The sequence below is a fragment of the Diadema antillarum genome, unplaced genomic scaffold, assembly GCF_040938485.1.
Source record: "Diadema antillarum isolate AM-2024a unplaced genomic scaffold, OU_Dant_1.0 scf00000053, whole genome shotgun sequence".
NCBI classification, from domain to species: Eukaryota; Metazoa; Echinodermata; class Echinoidea; order Diadematoida; family Diadematidae; genus Diadema; species Diadema antillarum.
This window is the reverse complement of record NW_027270942.1, coordinates 393350-407500: the sequence shown is the minus strand read 5'-3', so window position 1 is coordinate 407500 and position 14151 is coordinate 393350. Positions and strand designations below refer to the sequence as shown.

The following is a 14151-nucleotide window of genomic DNA, read 5'->3' as shown; positions in this document are numbered from 1 at the left end:
CCACAAAATGAATATTAATAAAGGAAGACCAGATTTGTTGTACAAGAAAACATGGAAAAAAAAAAAGATATTCAGCTGGAAACAGAGATGAAGGCACTTAAGTTCCATAGTGCATGTATATAGAAGCATATCAAAGACCCTGTACAGTATAATATGGGTGTACATATGTAGCTTGGACAAACAGAAATTTAGGAGTAGAATGATGATTTGGTATGCGACATTGACTTTTAGTGGTGCAGTTACTTCAGGAACATTCTGCAGTGTTATTTTAATACTGATGAAGTAATTTTTAGTACCATAAACAGGTAGGTAAAGAATATCCACTGTATGCCATACAATTGTTGCTACCAGTTTAGATTATGTATGACTAGGGCTTGTACATTGTAATAGTTTAGCCAACAGTGAAAAATTGTACCTATTACACCAAAATGAGCATCAAATTTGAAATGCAGGTGCAAAGTCATCCAATGTGCCTCAAGAATGAGAATATCTAGAATTCTGTAGATTGTCATATATTTGTCACAGATTTGTCCACGTATTCATTAATACTGTCCTCCATTGAAAAGCTGTATGCAGACCCTGTCACACAAATTGATCACAGCAAGGGGAAAAAATGCCCATAATATGAAATATATAGCTTGAGTAAATTACACATAAGTGTCCAACTTCATGATTTTGATTGGCTTTTCATTTGATCTGTTTTTGATGCTATTAAATGCAGTCACATGCATTTGACAGTCATTTCTTTATTTGGCTGAAAACAATTGTCTTCATGAAAACAAACTCTGTGTTTCAAAAACTATCAGAGGTTGCAGAGCAGAGTGTAAAATTTCTTGGGATGGGAGAGTTTTTATGCTGACAAGGTTTTTGCTCAACTGCAAGTATGCTGTGTAAGTGCTTGCAATTTTGTCCGATGTAAAATCCTGGCAACTCAATACTTCAAATACTGACTGAATTTACATGTAACACCAAGACTGAACTTATGTCCTACATTTGCAAATTGTTAACTAAACTATAATATATGTGCACCTCCCTGATAGTCACAACACAATGGTAATGTTAAAGTAATAAACCATTTGATCGAGGTAAATGTTTTTTAGACAAATCACATCCCAGCTCATCCCCATATACACAGCTGCACTCTACCATGCGTAGATACCACACAACAAAATAATATAAATGGAATACATTGTACCAATAACACTACATGTACATTACAGGCAAGGACTTGAAATTTTACAATGTTGTTCAAATGTGAACACACTTTGTGTGTTAACAAGGCCACCTCAAAGCCAGTAAATCAGAACACATTCTTAAAGGGGAAACCAGAAGTTTTCACAATCATCAAAGTGAAAACCAGCATACTAGTTGGTACAACTTAAAGGTAGGGGATACCTTTTACAGACCTCCCAAAATGCAGCAAAACATTAAATATGAACCTCAGGGGACTTGCTTAGGCCACTGCTTGGAAATTTGGAAGTCAACAGTTATCTAAAATTTGAATAATGCACAAAACTCAACTACTCAGTAGTTCTGTGTGTCAGCCACACTTAAGCCTTTTTGTTGCATTCTTCTGTATTTGTGATCTATAAACACAAATCTAACAGTACAAGAGCTGATGTAATAACATATAGAGTGTGTGGTAAGAATATATATAGAAATGTTTGTAAGTGTTGATGAACTTTCTTCACAAAATATACATGATGGACACACATGCAGTACATGGGTCTGCAAAGGTAGCCTAGTAATGTACTGGAATTTACGGTGAGCCCCGAAAACAATTCAATTCAAAATCTAACCGTCAAAAAATGTACTAAATGTTACCTTCCACTTTCAATACTTTATGGGAGTTTCTAAACTGATATTCTCTTCAACATACCACTGTATTATACAACTCTTCATTTAAGGCGAGCAAATGGGATTCCCTACCTTTAAGCAAGTACAAAAATTAATAGTATGCATGCTTACTGGAGCCTCACAAACACAATTGCATGTTGGGGAAAAAAATAATGCTTGGAATAATATTGAATGAAAACAAAATCTCAAAATACTTGATCAGAGCAAATGAAAACAATTGTTAATTGACACAATATTTGATAGTCCAGTATTGGCATATACAATTCATTCAAATATCAAAATGCACCATATTTTGCTATTAGCCCTACAAATTATATATGACAACACTTCCATCATCTGATGGATGCATCTACATCATCACACATGCATTGTGAATTTTATTTAGTCCAAATTGTAGACAGAAAAAGTATGAACATATACCCTATCGCATCCATCACACACACACCCTGAAACTTTTAGATATATAATAACACTGAAATTCATGGCATCAAAAATCACAGCAGATATTTACGATCATAGAACAAAGAGGAATTTGATGGCCACAAATTTCTCTCTTTCCCACAGACTGCAAAAATGTGATATGGTCTTGTATTTCATTTGGCAAGGAGTCTGCGATCCTTTTCTGTAGCTGCAGTGACATTAAAACTTTTAGACACATGTCAAAGTCTGCACATTCTCAGAGGGATGCACACTTGTCCAGAACATCTTCCCCTATCTCACTCCCAGGCAGATGCGATATAATCTGGACTGTCACATCTCTCTAAAAGTCACATCAGTTCCCCTTTCCAGAGCACGGGGTAAGTTTCACTTTAAGAGGAACTCGGCTTGGCCCGGCCGAAAGCCCCTCGTCTTGTTTATAAACTCCTGGTAGGATCGCTTCAGGTCCTCGTGCTTCTCAATCCAACTCTGCTTCTCCTCCTCCTCCTGCCTCACTTCCCCCTTCGTCTCCTCCACCTTGGCCTGCCAGCGCTTGATCTCCGCCCGCAGCGCCTCGATCTCGCGGGCGTGGGCCTCGCGCACCTTGCCCAGCTCCACGGCCGCGATGTGGCGCTCCTCCTGCTGGGCCGCCAGCACGGCCTTGATGCGCTCTTGCGTCTTGGCTTCCTTCAGCTCCTTGAGCGCCACCGCCCTCTCTGATGCCATGCGCTTGACAGTCGCTGCCTCTCTGTCGGCCGTCTCCCTGTAATGGTTCAGAGATACACGTCAGTGCCATGATAGGAAAGAAGGAATCTTGATGAAATGCCCGGCACTCATTAGCTTTATTCACAAAGTGTTTTGAGATGAAATGGCAGACAAAGTAATATTTGATAAATTATATGGTCTACAAGAATACACATCATTTCCTTGTACCCCGTAGGCAGCCAGTCAATTTCTGAAATCATATGATGTCACTTTTCACAATTTTGATCCTCAATGCATTAGTCATGTAATTGTATATTATGACCAATCGCTAGCCAGTATTTATGTACACTATCTGGTAATATAATAGAGCGTGAACTGTGACATTACACACTTTATCAAGCATCAAGAAGGATTTGCAAGAAAATGTGTCACATGCTGAATATGCACATAGTTTGATTTCATAGATCACCATTTAGAAAAACCAAAGTACACAATCATGAATTATTCATAGTGTGGTCACTTCAATAAGTGACATTACATCAAGGAAAACTGACTGGATGTAGTTTCTTTTTAGTGTCTCAAATTAACTGAGATAGTGGAACAGACAAACTATATTTTATACATGATATCGACAATGTAATGAAAGTATTCACTCAAGTCAATGGTCAGAGTAAATACATTCATGTACTGGTACTATCAATAAAATTTGAGTCAGTTCTCCAAAAGGACTTCCAAGTTTGTGACCAGACAGGACCCAGAAATGAAGCAACCCATGCCATGGTAAATGAACAATGCTTTCCCATGAAATTGACACAGTACACTTTGATAGTACATGTCCAAGATGTACTGATTGCCCACAGTGATCATATCCATAATTCATGTTAAGTAAGTTTGGGTATTAGTCTAGAGCAACAAAATTCTTTTAGTCCCATCTAAACTTTCCTTCTTCAATTCGCATTTTTACACAAGAGATGTGTGGCTAATAACGACATGTTATATTGAACTTTTCCCAAAGCCTAACACTGTTTAGCTACCAGAAGGGGTCATTTAGTGCTGGATACCATGTTGATGATGTGACCCAGTTTATGTGGATTACTTTTTATCCATTTCAATCGTACCAAAGAACTCCAGGCTCAAACCTAGGACCATTTCACATTTATTACATAAGACCCTTGTTGAATACAACCGAACTGACTCAAAATTGCCTGCAATGCGACCCACAACTCCATGGTTCACCCCTAGTACCTTGCCACTTGTTCTGCAGCCAGCCTCGCCTTGGTGATTTCCTCCTGCCGCGCCTTGGCAACCGCCTCCTCCCGCTCCTTGTCCTTGCGCGCCGTTACCTTCTCCACCGTCTCTCGCAGGATAAGCTCTCCGGCCTCCTTCTCCCGTTTGACCTCTTGCTGCTGGATCTTCTGCATCTCTCCCTCTACACGGAGCGCCTCTTCCTGAAAGTCGGGAAAAAAAGTCAAGGATTAAAAGCAGTGAAGAGGTTGTAGTGGCGCATTTTTGACTGGATGTCAGAACAGTGGAGTATGATATATCTAAACTTGTGATTTCATCTATGTGATAGATAATAAGGCCCAGAGCATTATCACTGTACACTACAGGGAAAAGAAAAAGAGATTAAAACAAAGAGAAGTACAAACTAATCGCTGGTTTCAGTAGAATAATCCTGTAGTTATTATGACATGCTATCAATACACCACTTCCAGCAAACAGCTTGTTTCTTTAATCCAATAGAACATCACTTTAATATCACTTATAATTGAAAGTTATCTGGAACAAAGCATTCAGAATAAACATGTTGCCCACTTGCCCAGATACTTTCTGCTTGTGCATAAAAAAACGTACACGTTGCAGGAACAAATGAATAGAACATGGTGAGATGAGATTTGGGGTGATATCATATTCTCTTGTTTTTCTGATCCTGTTTCATGGCTATAGTCAAGGACCCTCCCAGCATTTTTTTTTTTTTTTTTTTTGTAAAGTCTCTGCTGGTCTATTCATGTTGTTGTTTTTGTTTTTTCCATTTGTTTCAGTTTGCTTTTAAGAGACAGGTAGCCTGCACTAAACAAATCAATTCAAAATTTCTCTATAGGGCAATTCCGCAGTTAGGTGGACATGACATGGATAAAAGAAATGTGCCTCTTTATCTTACTCTTTAATTTAGGTACCAACTAATGCCATGGATGTTCACCAATCATTAAGGTCTTTCAAATTCAGTACATTTCATTTTTCGTATTTATTGATTTCGCGAGATCTAAAACCATCATTTAAAATGTACATGTGGGACTGGGGATGCTGAAATTCACTTATATGCAAATTACAGTGGGTTCCTTTGAAATTTTTTCCTCAAAGTTTTGCTAATGGGTAAAAGATGAATACATTTAAATACTCCAGAAGTCATGTGACATTTTGTCAATTACAAAAGGGTGAAATGACCTGCGGAATTACTCCGGACAAATGTAACGTTACTAACCGTAACGTTACTAACCATGCTTTTGGGGGTCTAGCTAAAAAATAATTGGTCGAACTGCTAAAAAAAATTGTGTGAACATTTGTCATGATGCAATAATTAAAATTAATGCAACACTTTGTTTGAAGTGACTTGAATTTTTGCACACTTTTTGTTACAAGACATTGATTTTTTTGTCATGTCCTTTTTTCGTAACGTTACTAACCTGCCCTTTAAGTTGCCACAGCAATTCTAATATTTCATGGATTGTATTTGTTCTTTTCTGTATCATAAACCTGGGAAGGATGAACATGTTTTTGACATAATTTTGACTTGAAATGAATAAATGGTAATTTAGTAGTAAAAACTAGAACTATCACTCATTGTGATTAATATACCCCCACCCACAACTGAGGAAATTAGCTCAACCAGGATTTTTTTTAACTTTTTAATGAAAAAAAAAAAATTACCAAGGCAATGCACTGTCCAACAGTAAATAAATGTATTGCTCACTGTTAGTCAAATGTCCCACATCTCAAGTCTAGTGCTCAAAAACTGAGTGAGCAAGATAAATAAACTGACGATTTCTATGGTTTTTATTAAAAATTGTATAACCACGGCGCAACACAATGTTGGATATTAAGAAAAAAATGAAGTTTTGCACAACTATATATGTATCATAGCCATCACATGTGCCAAATTTCAAGCCAAATGCTAACAGGATGAGGGGCTTAGTTGAATTCAAAATATTAGTGTATCATTTTCATTCAAAATATACTGTTACCATGGCAACACATTTTCAACACTGACGAAAGAGTTTTTGCACATCTAGGTAATGTAGAGGTAACATGTGCCAAATATGAAGCCAAAACGCTCTAAACATAGAGAGTAAGAATCTAATTGAAATGTTTGTATGATTTTCATTCAAAATGCACTGTTACCATGGCAACACACTGTTCGAAAATGATGAAATACAAAGTTTGCATATCTCTGTACTACAATGGTTGCATATCTCTGTACTACAATGGTTGCATGTGCCAAATTTCAAGCCAAATGCTCAAAGACTGAGGGAGTTACCTGAATCCACAATATTTTTATATTGATTTTCATTCAAACTATGCTGTTACCATGGCAACACAATGATTAACAATGACGAAAGGTTAAGTTTGCACATCTACATACCATAGTGGTCAGGTGTGCCAAATTTCAAGCTAAATGCTCAAAGACTGAGGGAGTTGGCGGAATCCACATGCTTTTTGGTGAAAAATTGTTGTTACCATGGCAACGCATTGTTCAACAATAATGACAGATTAAGTTTGAACATCTATATGCTATAGTGGTCACCTGTGCCAAATTTCAAGCCAAATGCTCAAAGACTGAGGGAGTTAACTGAATCCAAACTATTTTTGCATGATTTTCATTCAAAACATACTGTTACCATGGCAACACATTGATCAACAATGACCAAAGACTATGTATGCTCATCTACGTACTACAGTGGTCACATGTGCCAAATTTCAAGCTTAATGCTCAAAGACTGAGGTAGTTACCTGAATTCACAATATTTTTGTATGCATTTTAGTGAAAAGCTGCTGTTACCATGGCAACCCATTGTTCACCACTGAAGAAAGATTAAGTTTGCACATCTATATGCTATAGTGGTTGCATGTGCCAAATTTCAAGCCAAATGCTCAAATAGTGAGGGATTTAACTGAATCCACAATATTTTTGTATGATTTTCATTCAAAATATGCCGTTACCATGGCAACGCATTGATCACCACTGACGAAAGATTACCTTTGCACATCTACGTACCACAGTGGTAATGTGTACCAAATTTCTAGCTAAACGCTTGAAGACTAAAGAAAGTTAGCTGAATCCACAATATTTTTTATGTTTTTTTGTTAAAAAAAGCTGTTACCATGGCAACGCATTGTTCATCACTGACGAAAGATTAAGTTTGCACATCTATATACTATAGTGGTCATGTGTGCCAAATTTCAAGTCAAATGCTCTAAGACTGAGGGAGTTAACTTCATCCACAATATTTTCGTATGACTTTCATTCAAACTATGCTGTTACCATGGCAACACATTGATAAAAAATGACGAAGTAGTAAGTATCCACATCTACATACAATAGTGGTCACATGTGCCAAATTTTAAGCTAAATGCTTGAAAACTGAAGGAGTTAGGCTAATCCACACATTTTTGTATGATTGGTAAAAAAAAATTCTGTTGCCATGGCAACAGATTCATCACCACACACATCAAATGTGTTTTGCACAAATATACATTACATTGATCGCATATCCCAAATTCAAACTGAATTGCTACAAAACTAAGAGATTAGAGCAATCCACAACATTTTGTAAGATTTATATGAAAATCTTCCGTTGCCATGGCAACGCATTATGAAATAATCACGAAAAAGGTCTCTTGCACATCTGCCTGTGCTAGCGGTCACACATGCCAAATTTGATGTTGATTGCTCCAAAAATGAGAAAGTTGTTCGATCCACAAGTTTTTATGAAAATATGCCGTTGCCATGGCAACGCATTATGCGATACTAATAAAAAAGGTGTCTTGCACATCTACCTTTGATAGCAGTCACACATGCCAAATTTGGGGTCAATTGCTCAAAAAATGAGAGAGGAGTTCGATCCACTACATTTTGCTAGATTTTTAAAAAAATTGCCGTTGCCATGGCAACTCATTATGCAATACTAACGAAAAAGGTGTCTTGCACATCTCCCTTTGATAGCAGTCACACATGCTAAATTTGGGGATAATTGCTCAAAAAATGAGAGAGTAGTTCGATCCACAAGTTTTTACGAAAATATGCCGTTTCCATGGCAACGCATTATGTGATACTAACGAAAAAGGTGTCTTGCACATCTACCTTTGATAGTGGTCACACATGCCAAATTTGGGGTCAATTGCTCAAAAAATGAGAGAGGAGTTCGACCCACAAGATTTTGCAACGGACCGACCGCCCGACCGCCCGCCCGCCCGACCGACCGACCGACCGGCCACCCGACCTCAGGATGATTCCTATATACCCCCCCTACACACTATGTGTGGGTGGGGGTATAACAAATATCTGAATTTGTTCAAATGTACCGTTACTAACCGCGGAATTGCCCTATATCAGATAGGCTCATTAGAGAGCTATAAGCAATAGAATGCCATAATGATCAACTCATGATGACAATTGTGAAATCATAATGAGAATATGTACAGGCTCTTAACCCAAACAATGTGATGACGCCACATAGCACTAATAAGTAAATAAATAAATTGAAAAAATGCAAATACATAATAAACAGGTAATGACAGAAACAAAAACAATGACACAGACTAGAAAAAAGCTCGAATAACGTAATGTTGTGTATGAATTCAAGATGTAATTTGGAAAGAAGCTTACAAATGCCACTCAGAAGCCAAGCTAATTCCTCTCCTTCTCAAAATTTTAGGTCTGAAAAGGAGAGAAGTCAGGTTGTAGTATCTAATCTTCTCAACATCTCTGGTCAAAGAACACAAAAAGATGAGATCAAGGTCCTGTTTCATAAAACTTGTTATCAGTGACAATTGCCTCATTTCTGTGACAAATTCGCTCTTAGTCAATCAGATGCAAGGATTTCAGTAGCGTATAACAAGTGTGACAACTTGTCACTGATAATAAGTTTTATGAAATGGGGCCCTGAGATCTTATCTTCTCAGAGGGTCTCCTCTGCAAGTGGCACTTTTAAACTTTAAAGTGAAAACTAAGTTTCGGTAAGTGCTTGAGAACCCGTCTAGCACCATTTCATTTTTGCTTGCAATATATCGAAAGAGTCCACTAAGAAACTTATCTGGCCGACTCGGTTTGCCGGAATGATGAGTCGGTTTGGAGTATTTTGAGAAAAATAATAATAGTAGGAAAACCGACTTTTATTCCAGAAGGCTCCAGACTAACTCGGTCTCAGGAAAAATTCGACCCTACTTCAGACAATTCACACGCAGTTCGTGATCGCCACATTCTACTGGCCACTGCATAATACCAAATGAGGCCTAACTGAATGGACAGGAAAGTGCGTGCTAACGTAATCCTGTACAAAAAAAAACAAAAATGACAGCGCGCGGTCCTCAGTTGCTGAGACGCGCGGTCTTTGGAGTTTTTGTTGTTTATCAAGCGCCTCTGATTGTTTTAGAGGTGCTGGATAGGCGCACACTAATTTTGCATGCGCGCAAAAGAGGTTTTTGATGCGCGCGTTGTAACAACTCGAACCATTACTGCGAGTAGCCAGAACACGAAGCGCTAGTTTATACAGGCCGCTCCCATAGGACAACACTGTACAATCAGAGGGACAACCATTACAACTCATCCCGCCGTCAAAGCGAAGCCGAGTTATCCCCGAGTCTGAGTTTAGTCTGACCTCGTTCGGGTAAGTTCTGAGACTGAACCTTTTTGGTTAATATTTCGCATTTTCGTCATTACCCATCGAATATCTTGTAATAACATCGTTATCCTGCACATTTTCTAAGCATACAGCACGTTCAAATTTGGGAGCGAAATTTGACAACTTTTGCAGGCGTACCAGAACTTTGTTTGGGCTTTAACTAAGTAGGTTTGTCCTCACATTTGCAAGATACCAGTCTCCTGCAAGTTTTATCTGTGAATCCAACTCATTTCCAAATGCTAGATAAACTGGCAAGAATGAGCACTATTACTATTAGTCCTCACCTTGATGGCTTTCTCATGGGCAATCTTCAACTCCTTGAGGGCTTGCTCCTTCGCCGTCACACCTTCTGCCCGGCATTTCTCCAGTGCAACATTCTTCACATGCTCTGCCTGTTTCCACACCTCCTTCTCCGCCTCCACTATCGCTTGGGATTTGTCCTTTGAGGCGCTGTGCTCCCACTTGGTGTGGATCTCCTGGCCAAGATCTGTGAAATGATCAAAAGTTTTGAGTTTCTCACTGAAATGAGGTAATTACATGTAAAATGCTATTAAACATGGGATTTAAATTACATCACATTATATCTTTGAACAGAAAGGACATGGAACTGACAGCAAATTGATTCGTTTACAAAGGAATACAATTGTAGGTGTAGGCTTCCTGTACACATTGTATAGGTTCCTACCTACATTGTACTGCCTGCCTATACAAGTTTACAAGTAATTTCAAAGAGACTAAAATGAAAGGGGAATTTACAAATTTGTACCTCAAAGAAACATGTAGGCACCTACACAATGTAAATTCAGTGATTCATGCAGAAATATTGGTTATGTTTTCTATAGGGCTACATTTGTGAAGGTTGAGGAAAATGAAAGAGCTTATAAATTCAAAAGCTAAATATGATGAATGCTAAAGTTTTGGTTTCATCCATGTGACACCATCACTGGATAAGAAGGCTAGGATTGTGGGAACCTTTCGACCGAAAGATCGGTCTGTATCTGGTCGTCAGGGAAATGTTCCGCGGAGACTACGTCTGGCTTCACGGATCCCCTCCTTATACGGAGGAGAGCGATAACGTCAAAAAAATAAAAGACTCCTCCGGACAGACGGATCTTTCTGTCTATAATGGAGAACCCTACCACAATTTGTGATATCACAGTAATGCAAACACTTAAAAGAAATATCCACAAAATGTCTTTTTTTCTTATGAAAATTATATCTACCCATTCATTTGATATGTTATTGGTATCAAAATAGATGTACATGTTGTTTTTCCCCTACCTTCTGAAAGAGTTATCCCGACTATAGAAAGTCTAAGTCAAGCAATGTCAAGTGCTCATTCATTCTGCTCAGAAAATGAGAATATGAGAATATGTTTAATTCTATGTCTACAGATACAGCCTAGGACAGGTAGACCCTCTATAAAAACAATGATATTCTATAGCTATAGAGACTTCTAATCCCTAGGCTCACGGATAGCCTAGCAGATCTAATATGTATATCAAAAAAAAATCCTTGATTATATCATTCTTTATTAATTAGTATATATTTTCTAGCATAAACTCTCTTAGCAGAAATTTAACGAGCGTAACGTTAATCAATCTCACTTACCAAGGATTTTCCTGTGAGCATGTATTTGAACTTGCACTGGTTTTGTCTCTTCGTAACGTTTCGGAACATTATCAAAGCGAGGAGAACGATCTGGAGTGAGTTGTTGTTTCGTCTTCACTGCCAAGGCCATCACGTACTTGATTACACAATTTCCTTGCTATCACTATCAGGACCAAAGAATTGGGCTGCTTATGTTCCCTCTTCGACGAGGCTCCAGGACCAGGTAGCGAATACTGTACGCGGTCGCGGTGTGTGTGGCCAAAGCCCCTTCAAGATCAAACTTCGAATATGATTTAAATTGCTTCGTTTTCTACTTGTGAGTCCTGCTTCTCAATGACAGCTGACGAACACCTCTCTTGAAATGCTTACTTGGAATGATAAACTTGTTGGATGTCAAGCAAGCACAATTCTTCCTTTTCACACGCCAGCGGCAAATTCCTGAACACTCTACCGGGCGTCTACCCTTCGCTCACAACTTCCACAGGCAATTGCGCCGAAACCCAAGGCGATAACACCAGCTGCAGCAGCGCTAAATGAGTGAGCACGGCACACCGATTTGCAGCTTCAACACGTACACATGAATGTATGGGGGGCTAGGCTGGTATACTGTACACACACGAGGAGCGCAAACACCTCTCCAGTAAACATGATTATACACAACACACACACACACAATATCCCCCGCTTACCATACCACCACGTTGTAGAGACGGCTCAATTGCCGTGTCCATAGCAACGGGCGACGCTGTGCGAACCACTCAACTGTGTAGTGGCGACCACTACGGACACCTCGCGATTGTAAACTCCTCTCTACTCACAAGAATTTCTTGAGAACTCATTGCGTTTGATAAAAATTTCAGAACACTCTTGGAATATTTTGTCTTGTTTGCAAAGTAAAGAAAAATAAAGGACACATGAAGACAGTACCTATTCGTTACTTCGTTATACTGCAATTAGTTGTATGGAGCCAGTTGGTATTAAAGTCAAGGGAATAATTATATTTGATCAAAAATAGATCAAGCACCTCCCGGTGCAATGAACGTGACGGACAACAATGTCTATAGGCCTATATCTGTATTTCTTCTTGGCATGGTATTTCTTTTTTAACAATACCATGCAGTAAATGCGATGAATCATGTACGGACATTTCTTTATAAAGCAGCGTTTACACTTTGGCGAGTTGACATGGCGAGCTGTGGCGAGTTAAGGCGAGTTGCCAAAATGAGGCACTCGCGATAACTCGCGTGAAGCTCACCATGTAACTCGGGATAACTCGCGACAACTCGGCATGGCTCGGCGGAGCTCGTTCAAGCTCGGGACAACTCTCCTTGAAGTCGTGAGCAGTCCCAAAATTTTTGAACATGTTCAAAATTTTTGCTAACTCGCTGTAACTCGTGCTGAACTCAGCTAGACTCGTTATATACTCGCGATACTCGCAATAACTCGAAAGAAGCTCGAGATAAACTCGTAATAACTCGTAATAACTCGCCATATTTGAGTATACGCGAGTGCATTCCGAGTTTACTAGAGCGAGATACGAGCACTGCGATCGTATTACGAGTGAAGGAGAGGTGCCCGCGAGATTAGCGCGAGTTCAGATCGAGCACCCCGAGTTACAGCGAGTTTCGTATGAGTTTAGTCAGATTGCGTTGCAAGTGCACATTGACATGCCAGCTGAATAATAAATATCCAGTGTTCTATATTTTTCCATATATATCTTAAAATGAGAGCACATTTTAATCGACCCACGCATGTACACGTACTTTTAAAACGGCCATTGTCACTGTACTATTACAACTAGCAAAAATAGGAGAGGAATATGCCCCGACCCAAGAGATCCAAGAGTTGTGGCCATTCAGGTAGTTAAACACCGAAAGAATAATGTCATTCAAACAAGAGTAGAAGTAGAAGAAGTGCAGGAAGAGAGAATGGAGACGGAAGAGGAGATCAATGACGAGCAGAGACAGGTAAAAGAACAAGACACCAAACTAGACCAGGTCCAAGCTCAAACTACTGAGCATCAGGCCTCGCCTGTCGAACTGGTTGGGGAGGAAAATGAATCCATTTTTCTCAACTCGCAAGGTTCTCCGTCTGGCACCCCAGGGAAGACGAAAAAAAAAAGAACAAAGAAGTCCACCCCAAACAAGAAGTCCACCCCTAAGAAGTCCACCCCGAAGAGACGAAAAACACCTCACTGCATACACATTCACTGAAGAGCAAGAAGTAGAATTAGCAGAGTGGTACATAGATCACGATTGTCTGTAGAACAGGCGACTATAAAGTCATACAAGGATACTGCAAAGAAGACAATTAGGTTAATCGAAGAGAAGGCCAAGGAGTACGATCCGGTGTGCTTCGGTAAGTGAAGATGAATATTAATATCTATCATTTAGGTGGGGGGGGGGGGCCTCTGGCGGCAAAACGGAGTTTCGCTAAATATATTTTGTTGAATTCATTACCATGATTACTACTATGATTATGATTGCCATAATTATCGAAAATCCTGTAAACAACTGAGTATATGAATATAAGAACGACCCAAGTCCATGGAAGACCATTTCGAGTAAACTAAAGAAAACTTCATATATTTTTATTTGTCCAATAATATTCTATTCAACTGTGATGGGAAGGCAACATTGAATATACAAATTAAAACATATTT

General features: G+C 39.0%; 1 protein-coding gene across 1 annotated transcript; it reads right to left on the bottom strand.

Annotated features, from left to right (window-relative positions):
- Nucleotides 1–2661: 2661 nt before the first annotated feature.
- On the bottom strand, nt 2662–12041 carry LOC139715637 (uncharacterized). Its single transcript, XM_071627194.1, has 4 exons — nt 11490–12041; nt 10163–10365; nt 4225–4427; nt 2662–3037 (listed from the first exon to the last, which is right to left on the bottom strand). Exons 1-4 carry the CDS (start codon nt 11617–11619, stop codon nt 2662–2664), a joined length of 912 nt encoding a protein of 303 aa, XP_071483295.1. The 5' UTR covers nt 11620–12041.
- Between the last annotated feature and the right edge of the window lie 2110 nt (nt 12042–14151).